Consider the following 20,161-nt stretch of genomic DNA (forward strand, 5'->3'; position numbering starts at 1 on the left):
GTATAGTGTATTTTCTGCCACAGCACTGTACAATAAGCCAGTGAAACCTATAAAACTTTGTCATCCAATAATGGAGCCACACTGTCCCTTTACTGCACGCTATGTGAAGTGGCGTCACATATGGAAACTGGGAATGCCGAATGAGACTAGATAGCCACAGGCACCACAGTTGGCCATGGAATGTAAAATATAAAACATGATTAGAGAGAGAAAGAGGCAGAGTAAAGGAGGGGAGGGGATAAGGGGGGTAGAGCTGAAGTCATGATTAGGATTAGGGTTAGTTGTGTAGAGGAGCTAATGGTGATATTTTTCAAGGCTGTGGGAAACCAACACCAGACCTCTTGAATCCCACCACACCTAATATGCGTGTGTGTGTGTGTGTGTTTGGGGGTGGTGGTAGGTGTGTTACTGCACACCACCTTTACAGCTCCACAATCTTATTATTGCTCTGTTAGAACTTAATCTGGTATATTTGCATGAGTTTGAGCATGTGTTTTAATTGACTCAAGACTGTGATATGTGATACTAGAGATCCATCTTGCAGGATTTTCCATATGAACAGGTAGCATATGAGCTAGCTGGTAGCTCATAGTTGTAATAAGAGCTTTATATTCCTTAAGGTTTACAGCGTAATATTCGAGCATTATAAAACTTCCATTTCAGACTTTCTGAACACACTCAGCCCTCTCTTTTAGAAGATTCAGCGTACCCTGTGTGGAGATTCAGATCTAATCTTTGTGGCTTTGCACACTGGGATTCTTGGCAGACTTCTAACAGCAGACAGATCCAAAAATCCTACTTTCAGCCTGTGTGCAGGAACTAGATTTCAAACTTTCAAATCGTAGTTTTAACCCTCTTTGTATTTTTACTTCCTAGAAAACATTTCAACAAGCCAGACATTCAATACTGGATAACAGCAGCAGTCTGAGAACAGCCAGATCAAGCTCTCAAAATTCTTTTTAACCCTACTTGTGATTCATTCACATTTACCAGATATCTCTTTCCATCTAGGCATGTGTCTAGGAGTGATTAATGATGTGTGCTGGTGTTCTCACTCAGTGACTTAGGAAAGCCCTCTTTTACACAGCTGATAAGGTTACTTCCTCTTTTAGCCCCAGCTGAGCGCCACCTCTGACCCGTGACCCATTGCAGCCAAGGGTCACCAGAGGTGTCAGGGGACATCGACCAGACCCCACTTCACTTGTCTGTCACAGTCTCTGATTTACCAGGCTCTGAAAGGCATGTATGTGAGAGAGATCAGTAACTTTTGATGCCTTTTAAATCAAAAGTATCTCGAATTGGACCCAAATATTCAAGTGAATGTTCACTTCAGTCCAAACCAAAAAATGTAAGCGTAAGCAACTTCAGCTTATGAATGCTCCTCTGTCTGCCCACAGCTCCACATCGATAGTTTTTATTTTTGAAAGACACGCTTGTATGCTAACATGTCAAATGAATGATTATTTTTAGCTCAAATTCTAATAGACCACTTTAAGCTTCTAAATGCCCCTCTGTCCCACTCAGATTCTGTTTAGACAAGGATCGTAAGGAGGGTCCGCCAGAGCAAGCAATCACATGGATATTTTTAACCCAGTATGCTGAAATTCTGCTGTTAGCATAGCTGAACAAAGCTAATACTTCGGGTTAATTAGTATTAATTAAGTTTATTCATAAATATCACTGTTACGGTTTCAAAAATCATACTCTGTGCTTCCAACAAAAGACCTATGTGTGGCACTCAATCTCTAAAAACAGGGAGAAGAATGTGGGGCTTGTGGGTGAGGCTGGATGTGTGAAAAACAGGTGTTTTGGAGCCTTTTAAGGGTGGAAAACAAGAGGCCAGGCCTGTGAGTGAAAGATCACATCTGGCCTATGGATTCCACTGACATGAAATGAAGCACAAGCATGTGTGTGTCTTTTGTTGTGTGAAAAACACACTCTCTGAAAGACAGGGGAGATCAGGAGACTGTGGGGGTGATACACACCCAATAAGAGCCAAGCAAGCAAACACTGTACTATTGTGTGACTGTCCACCCTCCAGCCTCCACACAGGGACAAGCATATAGCCTCCTGGCCCAGAATGAGAGCTCCTTTCTGGGTAGGGGAAGTGGCTTTGAAGTGTCCTTTCCATGACTCTCTGATCCATCCACCCTCTATGAATGAAGAGGCTGTTAACGGAGACAAGGCAGGTGTTCACGTGTGTGCGTGTGCGTGTGCGCGTGTGCGTGTGTGCGTGTGTGTGCATGTGCATACACACCTTCGTGAGTCTTTGAGTTTTTCTGTCAGCTTACTGAGGAGCAATGCTGATGATGTCCTTCTGTCTTTCACACACTCTCTACGGTAGACAAAACAAATCTGCACACACAGACCAATTATGGTTCAAGAATGTGCTCTTGTCAGGGCTGAACTGATGGGAACTCAAATGAAACTAAAAGCTGTGAAAGAAATGGCAACACAGATATTTTCAAGGTCTGAACCCCTTTAGCACAAAACTGTTATATGCTCGCAGTAATTTTTTGATGTATCACAAAGTAGCGCCGTTGTCCAGTTTTTTGCAGCCTTGTCAAATACAACTGTCTTTTTCTACTGACAGTGTCAAACTTGACATTACTAAAGTCACCTCTGTGTGACGTTTACTCAATGTGAAATAAGCAGTAAAATGTGAATGATTAAAATGCTTGTGAATGGATAGAATTTGGAAATTCAGTCCAAAGTTGATTCATGGTGTGCACTTTTGCCATGATCTGAGAATTTAGAGTCTTTTTTCTGGCCCATTATTCAAGGTAAAACCCAAATAACATGAGATATCACAAGAGCAACAAAGGAGGAGAGTAAAGTATGTAGGGGAAAGCAGTGATGTGTTCACCAGCTTTAACTGTGCTTTTTGGTACATTTTACTGGCAGGTTCAAAGTTGTTATGATTTCCAGACAATAGATTGAAATTTGAATGATGAAATTTGGTTTGACAGCTTTATTAATAATGTGATATGACTCATAAAGACATCTAATTGAGAGTGACAGCCCCTCTGGGCTAAGTCTCAAAAACTTTCAGCACAACAAAGAGTAGTTGTTGGATTTTTCTGTCCTTGTTTCGGCAGTATGTCCAACATCATTGTGAGTGATAGCTTGGCTGAGCTAGGAGGAGCTGTAATGGTTTTGAGAGATAGTTTGGATGGGCTGGGGACTGCCACAAGCTTTGTGGTAAGTTTCAGCTGTGATTTGTAGCTGGGATTCCCACATGACATTTGCAGGGTCAACCTCAGAAATGGAGCCATAATGGCCGCAAAAGAATGAATCCCTTGTGCCACTTGTCTTCCCCAGCCTCACCCTCCTCACAGTCTCAGATATTCCTGTCTTTCTCCCCAGCCCCTCCTCAGTTGTATCCCTCCTCTGCATGACTCATTCATCTTGCACCAAAGCTGTACATCCCTCACTCTCACTCCTCCTCTTAGCTTCTGCTCTTATCCCCTCCTCATAGTCTTATCCTCAGCCTCTCTCAGTGCCAGAGAAAAATGATGCACATAGTGCTGGAGCTGCTGGTGCTCCTGATATTTTGTGGCGGTGGCAGGGAAAGGCTCTGGTTGGCTTGCAGACCTACATCAGGCCCAAATGACGCAGGCTGGGGTTCAGCGGTGAGGCAAGCCACGGGGTGGGACTGTGGGAACTACTGAGAGTGCAGTGGTGTGTGAATATTTGCCACAGCTTCGAAAGAATATGGCAGAATCAATAGAAACTACATTAATATTTCCAAAGATTTCACTTCTGTTCAGGACGTCTATTTTAAGAATGCTAAATATAGGCTAAAGATTATAAAAGTAATAGCAGAAACTTCAGGAGACATCAAATCAGTGCCTGTTTGACACATTTGGTTTTGTAAAAAAGCAAAAAAAAAAAGTGACTTCCTCTGTGAGCTGGTAATTTTACCTGCTGTTTGTTTTGTTTTCTCCACAATACTTTTGAACTGTTATTTTAATACAAGAAACAAAAGAGGAGAGCTGCGCTTTAACAGTTGGTGAGTGCATTCTGATCTGTTTCATTACACTGGTTTAATTAGTCTGTTATTAGGTTTCTATTTTGAAACACACTTTTGAAGACTAGAATAACGTCAATGTGAGGTTCTTGGTGAATCACACTATGGGGAGTCAGAATAACTAATTTAATTTGTACAGCATTGCTCACTTCCACAGACACGCTCATAAACACACCTCCACCGACACGTTCGTGTTTTTATCACACACTCTCACCCACACTAACGAGACAGAATCTCTCCAAACGGCTATTACACCTCAGGAGGCATGAATTTTCCCTAACATAAGTTGGAATCGAGCCATTTCTGAATGAGCTATTCACATTGCATGTCACATACAGTAACACCTACCACTCTGTCATGGAGGCCACTGTAGTTATGGTGGCCATAAACCATGGTGGTGTATACACAGTGAGGCAGTTCAGGAGAGTATGCAGAGCACGAGAAAGTTAACACAAAAACGTAAGAGGTCTCTCGGGTATGCAGCCATCACCATTAAAAACTTTCCTCTATGTTTTTCTGTAAAAGGATAATCCAAGGCCTTTAGAGGGTAATGCAGGGACAAAGGAGATTCACACAAGGTCTTGAAAAAAGCTTCAGATGCTTCACCCACATTTATGTGTGCTCAATGTCATTTTAAAGAATGATTAACAAGCTAAAACCCAAAAGCAAAAACCCTCATAATAATTATTAAAATACCTGAAGTGCCACATCAGAGAAATGCCAACATACTTTATACACACAGACGTGAGAGTCCATGGGTATGTTTGTGCTTGTGTTAGCGAACAGAGGGACGTGTTGCAGCTTGTGTACAGTTTGTTTGTCTGACGTGCAGCAGTTCTCTGCTAGAGGCAGCTGTTTCCATTGTGTAGGAATGGGGAGTCAGCACATATTATACAAGTCAGATGGTGCAGAGAAAGTACGAGAGACAGAGAGAGGGGGAGATGGAGTTACACTTTTTGTATGAGACTAGTTTCCCTTTGGCAGCATAACCCCGCCTGAGTGAACATGTCTTTAATTCAATCAATATGTTTCTCATTTATGCAGCACCGCTCCAGACTGAAGTGACTTTCTCCTTCTCCGCTTGGCTTTGTTTTTAGGATGTCAACATATCAGTCCAACTCTTTACCTTTCACTGTATTTACAGAGCCGTTAATGCACAGGCTGTCAAATTGAATGTATGATGTTTACATTCAGCACATTCCATTTAATACAATACATGTCTCATAGATTATGCTGTGTGTCCATACACAGTTGAAACTGTGTTGCTGTATAGGCTGTGATGGCCACTGCTGTGTGCATGACAAACAGTGTGTTGGAGCCTTAGCTCTTGGTCGTTAACCATAAAATGAAAAATCCACACAGCTACATTCATTCATGACACAAACGACTCACTGCACCATTCTGTAACCAACACACAATGCAATATGGCAGTCTAGTTAACTGATCAACTGATTGTTTTCACACACTGTTGATACCACAATTGCAGCTGCTTAGTTTCAAGTTTTCAGAATCAAAGTTTTCTGATTCTGATTACATAGCATTTTATTAGCTCCACCTCCACCCTTGCATCCACCCCTAGGCCCTGGCTCTAAATATGCTTGTTCAAGATCTGGAGAAGTCATGTCATTCCCAGATATTGCCTCTGCTGAGCTGTGCTTATACTTACACAGAGTGACAAGACTAAAAACTACACGCCAAAAAAAGTTTATTTCTATACCACATTTCAGACTGAGGGAAAATGAAGTCCTGTACATAATCTATTAAAGCATTCAGCGAGACATCATAAAGAATATATAGATTTAAAGGGTAAAAAACATTTCATTAAAAAAATGTAACCAAAAAAGATCTACAAAGTAGAGGTTCAGGTTCAGGCAGAAGCAATGTAGAAGAACATGAATGTTTTTACAACTGGATTTGAAGGTAATCAAAGTCTGGGCAAGTTTTACATCTGGAAGTTTGTTTCAGCTTCAGGCATAGAACATGTTTACTGTAAGCACGTTTAGCCACATCCAACACAATTTAGAATGCAGAAATATGTTCGTAGGCAAGATGAGTATATTCTGTGAAAAGATTTATTGGTTACCTAGTAGCTTTAAAATATTCTGTCCTTTGCTCTTCCACTCTTGTGTCATGGGGTGCTGAAAAGAAGAGACTTCAGAGTAAGATGATGGAATTTTTTTTTTCAACATCCCTTACAGATTCCAGTAAGAGGACAGCTTTTGCCGGAAGCACATGGGAATGTCATTTTAGGGATGGTAGCCCATCTTTTCCGCTTTTGGGAGAGTAGGGAGAGTTTGAGATGAGGAAGATTTTGTCCTCAGGCTTTGTAAGTAAATCACAAACCTGCACAGATGATCTTTCCTCTTTCCGTTTCTCTGTTCTATTCCACATCCATCCCCCACTCATTTCCTCTGGCTTGGCAGAAAGCTCACCTCATATTGTGAAAGGTTAACCTTTATTTTGGCAGCTAACTGTGTTCAACCAGCTGCACAGTAGCTAACAGCGTACTCAGGTTCTTACATAACTACACATGAAAGACAAAACTAATGAAGACCCAGCAGAGATACATTAAAAGGCAGAAAACAGCACTCAGTGTTCTCACCTTCACTTGTCACAACTTTTATCCATTTTAGCTGGAAAACAGCAATCACAGGGGGGCACAGCGTGAAAGAACAGGATGACATCTTTGGTTTATGTAAGAGTGATGTTATCTCCTCGCCTGCAATTAGTCAGACAGCCGGCTGTCATAGAGAATAAAAGTTCAGACCTTGTGTTTAACTGTAATATCGGAATTTGTCTGATAACTGTTTGTTTTTTTTGGCTAGTGAGGAAAGTGAAACTCTTTAGACAGATTGTGCATTTTTATGTTTTATTTCCCTTTGACTTGTATTCAGAAACAGTGTTTTGGCTGGGTTGGGCTGACTGAATCTCCAGAGGGTCTATTTGAAGAGGAAATACCACACATGTCCTCGACTGACCGTAGCTACACCACAAATCATGACAGTGGATGCAGTACCCTGAAATTTCAGCCATGAAATCATACTATTTTACTGTATTGGAAACAATTATCACCTCATTAGCTTACACTATTAAATGTTAAAATTGACTTTTTAACACATTTAACACTTGTTTGCTTGGGTATGGTTGTCAAAGTTGTTTATAGTATATTCTGGATTTAACAGATGGGTTGATTGGCAGTTTTTCTCCCTCGTCTTTTTGATAAAACGTGTAATCAAAAAAGAGGCCGTTCACAAATGTTATCATAAAAGGACCCTGTCTTATTTCACCTCCTTCAAACTCATGTTTTATTTCATTTTTATTTCACATCTTTTGAACCCAGAATCAGAACTTTTACTGTACGTGTTTTCTGTGTGTAACAAATTGCAATTCCTCTTTCTTTCATGACCAGATTTGTTTGTTTCTTTATCTGTGGGTGGGTTAGTGTAAAAAGAAAAAACATCAGGGTAGGGGTTGTTAGAGTCCTCCACTGCTGGTGGTCTTTGACCCCTTCAGCCCTCTGTTGACTGATGACACACTTAATATGAACCTTTATCTTAACAAATGTTTCCATATACTACAGTCACATCACCCTTACCTATCATGTATCTACTGTTACCACCTTTATTTTACTAGTTCATTCTTAACTTGATCTTAGTCTGTCGCTGTACTCCTTTCTGTGACGCCTCGGCCTGCGTCTGATGCAGTGTGCATTTGTTTTGTTTGTATTAGCCTGATGTCACTGTGTGCTCTGTTTATTTTCCTGAAGGTGCTGAGAGCGAGGCTCATGTTTCCTCATGTGTTTATTTGCCCTCAGTGCTGTGGGTTACATGTTACCCAGATTATAAATACACTCTGAAAGCGTCACCACAGCAATTGTTCTGGGACTTCTGTAGGCTCAGTGTGAATGGATGGTTGCTGAAGTTTTGGAGGTTTGTTTGCATGGCTCACAAACTCCACATATTAATCATAAATGACATTCTCTCTATTTCTGTTTTTGTCTCTGTAGGTGTTTTGTCTCTTCCGGCCCATTTCAGTCCCTACACAGAGAACCAGCAGACGTCTGTGGACAGCAGGGAGGATGCCTATGCCCAGCTGGAGCTGAGGACGCTGGAACAGTCTCTGCTGGCTACCTGTGTGGGCAGCATCTCTGAACTCAGTGAGTACAGTGTAGTGTGTGTGGCCTTGGATGTACTTTATATTTGCTGTTTTTTTTCACATTATGTTAAATCTATTAAATTCCCCTGAGCTCTTTTAGCAGCCATAAAAACCTACAGAGTAGCTTCAAAACATTCTTCTTATTACACACAGGCAAACGATTTCCAGGCGTGATAAACCAATTGTCATTTTTAAAATACTTGACTATATTCTCAACACTTTCTAAATATACTTTGCTATTCCCACACTGGAAACCAACTGGAAACCTTCTCTCTGCCAGAAAGACTGGTATTTCAGACAGCCAAGTGCCAAGCAGAGATAATAAAATAACTTTCACATTCTGTCTTATGAGAAGTGCCATCTTGTGCCTTATTGCTAAAGCTGTCTCTTCTAAAAATAAGCAATGGAATAGTTTATCTACACATTGGGGCTCTGGAGAATAAAGTGAAAATCTCTCTGATTGTATATTGTATGATGTGTTTGATATGAGGAAAAGACCTGGACTTGTTAGCAGACCTTGAGGAGATATTTGCAGAGTTTGATAAAGAGTGAATTGGATTAGAATAGCTGACTGTAACTTTAAGTTTAAGGATGGAGTACAGTAGCAGTGGGTAAAGCAGGGTTTATATATGTCGGGGGTTAGGGGGTCAGGGGAAATGATGGAAAGGTAGAGAGGTAAAGAGTCAGGTTGCTGGGGTGGGGTGAGAGGAGGAGGGATGGAGATTAGTGTTGGTTTGAGCAGGGATAGGTTTCCTCCTTCAAATGAGCTAACACTCTGCTATTTGTTCCTCCAGCACAAGGCCACGTTCATACACCACCGCTGTTAGCGGGGCATTAAGAAAGTGTACACACACTCTCAAACACAGACACACTCTTTCTCCCTCTTGCTCAGTGGTCTCTTTGTGCCACATCTCTGTGGTGGTGTGAAGCTGGGCTGTTCTGGGCAGGGCTGGCATCCTTCGGACTCATTCACGTCTACAAACACACACACAGGCATGTGTTCACCGATATGCATACACACAACAAAAACACAGAGGACTTGGCACTCTGATCTGAGCTCAAGAGACCAGGCAGACACAGGAGCATCTGTACTGAGCTGCTCAGTTCTGCTGGATCTCTGGACCGGACTTGGCCAGACACACGAACACACAGCATACATAAACATGATGGATTATGGAGGGCAGGATACTGAACATGTCAGATGAGCATCCAAAATGGTTGGAAATATAGTGTAACTAATAGACTGTCTTCAGATACAGTTGAATGTTTAAATTTACGGCTCTGCAGTGGTCCTCCACTGGCTATGGGAGTGTGTGACCATCCACTTAACTGAGAGAAATATTAACTTTTAGGATTTTACTAATCTAGATAATAAAATGAGCTTTGTGCTGAAGCCCATAAAGCCAAAATCTGGGGTCAGCCAGAGTCCAAATAAAAAGTTGTATAAACATGTTTGTGTTAAATTTGCTGACAGTATAGCCAACATCTCATAATTATCTTATTCTCTGAAAAATTTCATTATCTTACAACTTTGACCTAAGATGAACATTTTGTCAACATATATTTAAAAAGCAGTCATGTCACAGTTTATTGATTTTCCAGGCTTCCACGGGGACTCTTGTGTAAACTGTAATCTAGTATTTCATATCCTTCTGACCCCTGGAGCTCAGTTTTGCCTCAGGGCACAATATGGGCTGGAAAGCCAGGGAGAGGCTCTCCATCTTCAGCAGGAATTCCTAGGAGACCTCCTGGAGGGACTGCTGCTGGTGGTGGTTAACACAAAGGAGGCCCTTCAGCTTTAAGTGGGGTCTGTTTTGGGAGGGCTACTCCAATCTAACCCCCCTCGAAGTGCCCCAAACCCCTTGATATAGACACACACATACACACTCACTCTGCTAAAATTCCCAGCCTTGGCCCCTGTGCAGCCTTCTACTCACAGTAATCTGGTTAGAAATTAACCCAGGGGTAATTATGCTAAATGAGCGTTACACGATCCCAAGTTCAACCTGGCCTCCCTCCCCTGTGCTGCCTCTCTCTGCCCCTCCTCCACATTTTCATCCCTGTGACGACTGATATTTTGCTTCTGCATCCTACTCAGGATGTTATTTACAAACTCTACTCCTTTCAGGCTTACACTCTCTTTTTTTGTGTTCTGTGCATCTATCCATGTCTGTTTTAAGTTGCAACACACAAACGCATATTTCATCTGAATTATATCTCAATTAAATTTTATCCAACTGCACTTGGTTGTGGACTTGGCTGACAGTGTGGGTGGAGGAGTCCACTTTTCACACAAGTGCTGGTTGAGACAAATGTCGACTTCCTTACAAGACTTAAGCTAAGTTCTTAACCTTGCTTTTATCATATGACTGGCACCTACTCTCCACCTTTCCAGGCTGAGTGCAGTGACTGAACAGCGTCGATACAGAAACAGTTGAACAGTTCATTAGAGTCTGTAATCAGCTGTTTGTTGCCCCATTAACTCCTTCAGTGATTAAAGATAAATGGCTATTTAGGCTGGCCGTCTGGCGGTGCTCACTGATAATGACACTGCTAATGGCAGATACCACTAGAGACATTGAGGGAGAGGAATGAGTAAAGGAGGGTTGAAGTAAGTGGTTTAGGAAAGGGGGAAATCCGGTTGGATTGGGAGCCCACAGGGTTTATATTAAGCACTGAGAACTCATGTTACAGCTTTAGTTTTTTTAATGTGCCACTTGGCGTTTAAGGCCTGAATACCCCTGATTTCACCCCAAGGAAGAGCTGTGGCTCTTTGTTAAAGAATTGAGCAAATGAAATAAGCAAGTTTAACTTGGCAATTATAGCAAATATCTTCTAAACTTTCTCGGTCTGATCTCATATCTCGTTTTTTCCAGGTGACTTGGTGTCCCGTGCAATGCACCACATGCAACGTCTGAGCTCAGTGCGCCCGGGGCTGAGTCCAGCTCGCCACGCCCGTCCCCAGCAGCCTGTGTCCTGGTCGCCCGACGCCCTCCACACCCTTTACTACTTCCTGCGCTGCCCACAAATGGAGTCCATGGAGAATCCCAACTTAGATCCCCCACGCATGGCACTTAGCAAGGAGAGGTGGGAGTCATGCATGACTGGACAAGAGCTTTTCAGGAACTCTCCAAAGCATATCACAGGCAGCAAAATAATAGGTCTAATATTAGACAGCGGTGTGTTCATCCATTTTGGTTTTGGAGCCACTATCAGAAAATCAGTTTAGTACTTTTCTTGTTTCTCTTCACAAACATTTAATGCTTTGTTTTGTTTTCCTGATTACATCTGTAACAATAGGGGATTCAATTTGGCTCATGAGGTTGACACTTTAGCCGTTGCACAAACTCAAATACACAAACATCCAACTTCAGAAATTAACAACTATGTTCTAATCAGGTGAAGAGCTTTTTTTGCAGACCACCCGTCTCTCTCAGCCATTCCTAATCCCCTTGCTTTCTATTCATTGAAGTGTTATTTTTCTGTAGGTAAATTACAGGTAAGGAACAGCTTCCAGGTGCTAATGTTTGGTTCAGACTGAGAGAAGGGTCAATTGCACCTTTAAAGTGTGAATTAAGCTGAAGACTGAAGACCATAAGAGGTGCTAATGGTCTGTAATTCTGGTAGGGACTCCTTAGATCTTCCTTGGGTTGCCTCCTTGGTAGAACAATGATGGTAATTTGTGTATTTTTTTGTTTCTGAGACAGGGGGTTGAAAATATTTGGATGGCCTGAAAGTAACTTAGCACATCACATTTATCTGTTTACTTGTTTCTTGGTTAAGCGTTGGCTTGCAACAAGTCTTAGGAAGTTATCGTTCATGTTGTTGGGACTCCATGGAAAACAAAGAGTAACTGTGAAGTGACTTGTGTCTCTTTTCTTCCTTAATCAATTGATAACACTTGTTAAAACACTGGGTTGCACAACATATGTTTCTCAAGCGTTTTCAATTTAGTAAATATATGTGAGAGGTTATGTGCAGTCAGTTACGGTAAGATTATTAGTTACAATTTGAGTGTGTGATCATATGTGAGAGAAATACTTGCAGGCTGCCTGTACATCTGTGTTCAGGTCTCATAGAAAAACATTCACGTGTGTGTGTGTCCCAGAGTAACTATATAACTTAAGTGGGTAGTGTTCTTGTGTGTCTAAAGGTTAATTACGCTTTGTAAAGTGATGTATGGAAGCCTGTCTAAAGGTAGCACTCATGCATATAAATGGGATGCAGCTCCCACGAAAGTGTGTGCTCACTTTGCTCTGGTAGGCGGGTTGAATGTTTGTATGTTTTTCTTCCCTCGATTTATGTTTTAAACTTCTAGAAACTCATGTTTGTGATTGTTCAGTCATGAAGAGGGCGTCACAGCTGTGAGATGATTATAGTTGCATCAAAGTTTGTGCAATGAAATCAGCCAAATTTGCATCTTCTCTTACCTAAGCACAGATACACGCACACACAAACACACGCGTGTGCATGCACACAGAGCCAGCTGGCTCCTATACATTTAATAATGAACAGACACGGTGTGAGTGAGCAAAGGTGGGGTCCTCATTAGCATCAAAGAGAACAGGGCAGCAAATATACACCCCTCTTTTTCCCTATCCTGGCTGTTTTGTTTCCAAGTCCTCACATGTTTTTAATGTTGGGTGTATATCAGCCTGGTTTATGTGTGCAGGATGAAATGATTTAGCATCCTGTTATAATGTATATCTTGGAACATCTGCTACATTCTGGGTTTTTTTTCTAGACGTCTACTGGTTTGCCTTTCTGCCTGTCTGTCTGTATCACTACATGCCACTCCGTGTGACTGCGTGCAGAGTCTGTGAATGTTAGCATGCAGGACAGATTCAGGTGGTAGAGGAGAGCAGCAACCTGGTAGTGATTACAATTTGAGTGCCTGGTAATGATACAGACTTCTCTCCTTCAATGGGGCCTCCCCATCTCTTTGGCTCACCCTCTATTGAAAGCTTTATAAAATCTTTGGTGGAAACCCAAAACCACCAAATCTGTGTGGGCCACATCATCAAACATTATAGGGAGTCTGGTGAGAGTGTTATTGCAGAATCCTTGAGACTACGAGGGACGCCCTTTTTGTTATGATCCTTTAAAGCTGGTACTTAGTTGTGAGTGATGATCTTGTATTGGAGTATTAGACTGCATCAAGTGTGGGAGGCCAGCCACCAGTTTCTGTCTCTGCTTATTTTTGCATTCGTTCTCTTTAAGCCACAGTGTAGAAAAATACGTTTATTAGTGCTGAAAGTTATTAACCCATCTATTTTGATTGTAAAATCTTTAGTCTCTCCACCTAAAAAAGGAGCACTTCCAAACAGTTCTCTAAACAGACCACCCCAACCCCTCTGCTTCCTTCAGCGGATGGAAGGCAGCCCTAATGGATAGATGTGTTTCTGTGATAAGAAGTAGCCAGTGGAGCTTACTTTTAACCACAGATACATAAGATATGGTTACATCCCCCCCGTATGGAGCCTTTGTGAGAGTAATCTGACTCTAGATCAGTGGTTAACCTTGACCTTTTGCAGCGCATGATGGGGTCTGCTTTAAGACCGCATTGAAGTTTCTCACAACATAAACTCACACACTGGCCTCAGGATGTTGGACACACAGAACATATGGAGCCAGTGTAGCATGTGTGATTTTGCCTCCTGGTGAGAAAAACCTTTGCTTTTCATGTTGGACAGGTTAGAGTTTAAACACACCTGACCACAATTTGAGCTGACTGTCATTTTATGACCAGCCAGGTGGTGGTGGGGGTATGTGTCTGTGTGTGTCTATATCCTGCTGTTCTTGGTGTGCAGCCTTAGCATGTCGGGTCAGTAGGCTGGCCAGAAGCGCTATCTTGTTTCAGTGATAACAGGCGTCTCGGCTTTGATGTTACACTCACTCTCCTACAAAGCCAAAGTTTGTGTTTCAGGCTGAGGGCCATAACCCAGACACAGAGGTCAGATGGGAGGTGTACTGGGGGTGTGGTGTGGTTTAAATACAGGGAGAAGTAAGTTTGAGGAAAGAAGGAGAGATGAATTGTGGGATAGGGGCCAGAGCCGTGTGGGTGATGGTACAGACATTTTCCATCTGTCTGCCGTCATGGGCCACTGGCAAAGGTGTGCACACACGTATGGCCTCAGTTGATTTGTGTTGAAGCACATTTTTACTCTACACACACTGTCACACACATATACACTTCTTATACGTTATTAAAGGTTAATTTGTTCAAGAACACAGCTGAAGGTATTTTATGTATTTTATTGGAACACCACTATTTCAGGTCATGAAAGGAAACGCTACCTTGGTTATTAGGCAGATATTAGAATTTTTATGTTTTCCTTTTAACTCACTAAAACACAGGCTGTGAAATGCTGATTGATGAAGGACAGAAAATCTCTTTGACGGATCAATGACCGTAAAGTGTTAAAAGCTGGACACGGTTGATTGAATCTGGTTTAGTTCTGAATTAGAGCCAGCGCTGCGTGCATAACTGGAAGCAAGCATGCAGTAAAGTAGCAGGGTGGATGCCTCGTGGCGGTCAGGAGGACGGACACAGAGGCATGCACGAATGCACACATGAACGAACAGACAGACCCAATTTGTGTTGAGTGGAGACCATTCGCAAAGGTATAAACTTTGATTCCCAAACCCGCTGCTCCTCCTCTCTTCAGAAACATGGTTTTCTTATCACTCAACACCAGCAGCACTATCCACAAACTGCCAAAAACTGCCACCCAACCCCCTTCTCCCAGCACTTTTCCAAACACTCAACCCCTCCTTATATGTACCTATCAGCTCTACTTAACCATTCCTTCTTCCTCCTCCCTGCACTCCGCCTCCAGTCAATCAGCCCCTTGTCTGCTTGTTAACTGTCACGCCTAAGTGACAGCAGGACCTCTCCTTCTGACTGATTACTGACTGATAAAGCACTGAAGCAACATCTGTCAGAATAACTAGAAGACAGAGCAGACAGAAACGGTGGACAGCAGGGTATCTGCGGGCTCATAAAAGTCAGAAAGGTCTGTGATTTAGATAGATACGTTATTTCAAGGCCTTAAATATAGACTCAACTAATACAGAATAATGTTATGAATAAAAATATTATTTTATTTGTTTTATTTGTCAGCACATCTGCTTTACTAACCTCAATTCAACAGCTGTGTTTCTGGTAATACAGTTTTTTTATACTGTCCAGTTATGAAAAAGCTTTCATGCTGAGGTTTGTGAAAAACTTTGTATAAATATTTGGTTGTTAAATTGTTAAGTTCAGGTATATTTAAATAAAGTATTAAAACCTTCAGATAAAATGGATGAGATCCATGATGAATGAGAGAGAGTGCTGTTTGTACAGAATGAGCAGTTCTATAGGAAACCACAGGTAGCTGCTTAAAGTAAACACAGTGAGGAGAGTAAATGGCGCTGCAGGATCCCAGTGCTCATTAATAGTAACTACAATCCCTATAGCATGCACTCGACAGTGCTATATACTGCTCATGCTTTTTCCCCCATCTGTATTCATGATATGCATTGGAGTGTTTGCATCTCCTCAGAACAAAGGTGAAGCCACTGCTAAGAATAACATCACAGCAGGAGAAAGACAGCTTTGTAACTCGTGATAACACAGGCAGTGTTCAAACAATCATTAACACACTGACTGAGGCTTAATAGGATCAAGAGCAAACAAGAAGAACACTCACAATGTGTCATTGTTTACAGGCACATTCTATGCACATATGGTCAGAGAAAGGCACAGACAAGAAGGGATTAATACCAGATAACCGGCTAGACGTGGTGTTGCTGATAGCCATGTCACCAGTGGTTTTTAAAAGGATACAGAAGAAAAGATGTTAGAGGAGGACAACGAGGACAGAGAAGAAAAGAGGACAATCAAATAATCCAGATGACTTTCAGAACCACACGTTCACAAATACCACAGCAGAGCTAAAGTTCTGCTCTCTTTTATCCCTCTTCTCATTTACTTCACTGCTTCAACACGATTGATGACATTTTCTATTGTTTCCTCCGGCTCAGGTCAATTGTGTCTGTCATTTCTATTTTTATCATTCTCTGAACTTCTTTAGTTGATTCGCTTTTCCTTGTTTTGTTTTGGGTTTTTTTTTTCAGTTTAGATCTTAGAAACTGTCTATAAAAATGCCAAGGTGCTGCACCTTTGTTCGGCTCCCTTAGGTAATATATTCTGTTGTAGCTGGTTTTAAAAATAGGCTGATTATTCAGAAACCACTGCAATGTTTTGTTTATCAAACCGCAGCGCAAATGAAGTAATAGTTCTGTTCTCATCTCTGGTCATAGATTACGAGAAGAGAAAGCTGATGTTTAACAGCACAACCTGGCAACCCAACAGGTTCATTACTCACACATGTATACATCTGTTATCAGAGTGTGTGTGCTTGCATGCATGATGACTTAAAAGGAGAGAGCCAACTGTATATGGTGTGTAAAAGCTGGCAAGTATGTGTGATTAGTAGAAGCGAGGTGCGCTGTGCAGCGTTTATATGAGTGTTTGTGTGTGTTTGTGTGTGGGTGTGTTTAAAGGTGACTCACTGTGCGTTGGTCAGCATGAGGGGAAGTACAGCCAGACACATATAAGTCATCTGGTTTGGACAGTTTATGAGTTCCCTTTCAACATAACTGAATCATGGTTGTTGAAGAAATCTTCCTCTCAGCTCAGAGCCTTATTTTAGTCCAATACAACAGAGAACTTATATGACCTCACCAGTTTATCAGGGAAGTGGTTATGTACAACACCTACATTATAGTTGAATAAAAATTGTCTGTTACCTTGTTGAGTTTATACAGATTTTTGTTGTTGTTGTACATATATAGATAGAAGTTGAATTATTTCTGTTTTTTATCTTCCTAGGCCATTCCTGCTGCTGCCACCACTGATGGAGTGGATGAGAGTGGCCATAGTTCATGCTGAGCATCGCAAGAGTCTGTTGGTGGACAGTGACGATGTCAGACAGACAGCCCGGCTTCTTCTTCCAGGACTGGACTGTGAACCGAGACAGCTGAAGTAAATGAGAACATACACACATATACACTCCCTAGGACCGGATTTTTAAACTGGACGTGGCACCATAAAACTACACAAAGCAATATGAGCTCTAGCAGAAAGCAGTAGCACTATATCTGAGCTTCTGTAATTGCTGGAAATTTTAAATCCAAATCTTACCAGTGCCTTCAGACAAAACCTAATTTACGTTTTCTTGACTCCAGCAGCATGTCAGCTATGTGTGTTTATGAGGTCAATCTAATTAGTTGAGAAGAAACAAAATGTAATTGCTCAGACAGTGTTGTGCTTCCAAATGTGTGTTTCCTTTAACCCATAAACTATGAGCGTCCAATTTAATTGGCTGTCACTAACTCATAATTACAAACTGCACACGGTAGATAAATGAGAGTTCACTGGCTATAATTTGGCTCATTAACCTTTTCACGAAGCGTACCATCATCTCTAAAGAAAAGCATCAGATGCAAATATACAAAACGCATGAGCCACCAGGAGGCTGAAACAGTTTATTCTAGCTCTCTGTGTCTTACGTTTCTTCTGTCTGGAGAACAGAAGGGTGTCTTCTCAGACTCAACTGGTAACCCCTCACAAATTGGAGGTGAACTGGTCATTCGTTATCTCACTCTCGTTCTGTCTCTGTGTCCATCAGGCCCGAGTGTTGCTTTAGCTCCTTCAAGCGTCTGGACTCCAAAGCTGCCACAGACAAGTTCCATTTAGACTTAGGTTTTCGGATGCTCAATTGTGGACGCACAGACCTCATAGGCCAAGCCATTGATCTGCTGGGGCCAGACGGGGTCAACAGCATGGATGACCAGGTACCGAACATCTGTCTCTCTTTGTACAATATGTATACATGTTTTATGTGACGTGTTGAGTGGAATATTGAAGCAGCATACATGGAAGATCATATTCAAAAATCATTTTAAAGCACTACTTAATAAATTTATTTCTCCTTTTTGATCTATTTATTGCACTGTGTTCATCTCTCAGGGGATGACCCCTCTGATGTATGCCTGCGCAGCTGGAGATGAGGCTTTGGTCCAGATGTTGATCGATGCTGGGGCCAACCTCGACGTGGCGGTACATATGCTTAAACAGTTTCAACAGATGGACAGATTTATTTAAATGCTGCACATTATGTGTACTTCTACAGCTCCCCGCAGGGGATGTACCTTTTTTAAAGCACCTAAGTTCACAGAGGCTATGGTGAATGTAAGGTTTTCTTTGTGTTGACTCGAGAGCGTGATCTTGGTCTGTAACACTGATTTGTCCTGTGCTGGCAGGTTCCACCGTGCTCCCCAAAGCACCCCTCTGTGCATCCTGATAGTCGACACTGGGCAGCCCTCACTTTCGCTGTGCTGCATGGACACATCTCTGTTGTGCAGGTTGGAAACACATTTTTTAACCCACAAAATGTAGCTAGAGCAGAAATGCATGTTAAGACATTCGGATCGGCTGGGAAACGTTTTACTCAAGGGGAAATGTCCTGCTATATGTGCACAATAAATGCAGGCTGTCCTTCGTAGTCCTGAGCTAACTGGGGATATGATGCTAATCCGTTCAAAAGTGGATTGACAAATGGTAGGGCATAGGTCAGGCCATAAATAAGTTACAGGATGTCAAACATTGCTTAATATAACAGATGTGGTGTGTCTTCTACAGCTCCTTTCGGATGCGGGGGCCAATGTGGAGGGGGCCGCAGTCCGCAATGGACAGGAGAGCACGGCAGACACCCCACTGCAGCTGGCTTCAGCAGCAGGTGGGCAAACACACATGCACATACATACTCACACACAGTACAACAGAAGGCACAGCTGATGTTAGAGAATTATGGGACTTAGAGTAGATCTGTGTTGTGATCTGATTTATAGAAGCTAAATTACTACTTACTACCAAATTATACAGACAGCAAATCTGTGGGAGGGTCAAGCAAAGGAAAAGCTGAATGAATACGAGTCTCTGAAGTAACATTCAGCAAAACAACCAATAATGACTCTCCCAGTGATCAGTCACAAATACAGTAGTGTGTTAGTTTTCCAAGAGTAACATTGGATTGAGCTGTGAGGAGGTGAGGAGGAGAGCGCTGCCTGTGGTTGTTTAGAAGCCTCTGGGCAGCATTCCTCTGTGAGATCATCTGAAAGCCACACATAGCTCTAGTGAAAGAGACACATGCTGTACATAGCAGCAAAATGACAGCATGTAAATACTGCTGAATATGAAAGTGTTTGCTTTTTTGAAAATTCAAAATAAAGAAAAAAAAATGAATTGATCCCTGTGGATCAAGTTTTCATTAAAAGTACTCAAATTAAATTTTAAAATAAGCAACGAAGACACCAAAAACTATCAGAAACAATCCTGATAGTTACTGAGTTTTATTTTTTTCAGTGGGGGAAAAAACAGGGGAATAGGTTACTAAAAGTATGGCTGTGCAAACAGTGAAGATATTTATGGATGATACCAGTAAAAGCATCATATTTCAGGAGCTGTCTCTGTATATAAGTGTCTGTTTATGTATTTCCCAGGCAACTATGAGATGGTGAGTTTGCTTCTGGCACGGGGCGCCGACCCCTTACTGAAAACCCACGATGGAAACGCCCTGACGTCCTCTCTCTATGAAGACATGAACTGCTTCAGTCATGCCGCTGCACATGGACACAGGTACGTATCCCCCAGTCTGACCTGAAAATACTATGTTGACCACAGAGGCCAAACTGACAAGCTGCATGCGTTTGGCCTCTGCAGAGAATAAAACAGAAATAATGCTAAGTCAGCACTATATCATACTTGACCTGAGTCCGCATTTGAGCTTTGAGCAGAGCTGCCTTCTTTTTTTTATCATGTTCACCAAAGTATCAGGCTATGAAAAGTGAGTTCAGGGTCTCCTTCTGTTCAGAGTCCATCTGTCTGTGAACACCAGTTGGTAGCGTAAACCTCCCTCCACCTGTTCA

The 20,161-nt window shown here is 42.0% G+C and overlaps 1 protein-coding gene across 1 annotated transcript in view; it reads left to right on the forward strand.

Moving 5' to 3' along the window:
- abtb2b (ankyrin repeat and BTB (POZ) domain containing 2b) overlaps positions 1–20,161 on the forward strand; it is a 46,706-nt gene that overhangs the window by 20,796 nt on the left and 5,749 nt on the right. Inside the window, exons 2-9 of the mRNA XM_041038354.1 lie at positions 8,037–8,186; positions 11,062–11,272; positions 17,064–17,216; positions 17,863–18,028; positions 18,204–18,293; positions 18,497–18,598; positions 18,876–18,972; positions 19,736–19,871. Coding sequence (XP_040894288.1) covers positions 8,037–8,186; positions 11,062–11,272; positions 17,064–17,216; positions 17,863–18,028; positions 18,204–18,293; positions 18,497–18,598; positions 18,876–18,972; positions 19,736–19,871 — 1,105 coding nt within the window. The remainder of the gene's footprint in view (positions 1–8,036; positions 8,187–11,061; positions 11,273–17,063; positions 17,217–17,862; positions 18,029–18,203; positions 18,294–18,496; positions 18,599–18,875; positions 18,973–19,735; positions 19,872–20,161) is intronic.

Source organism: Toxotes jaculatrix, chromosome 5, assembly GCF_017976425.1.
Source record: "Toxotes jaculatrix isolate fToxJac2 chromosome 5, fToxJac2.pri, whole genome shotgun sequence".
Taxonomy (NCBI): Eukaryota; Metazoa; Chordata; class Actinopteri; family Toxotidae; genus Toxotes; species Toxotes jaculatrix.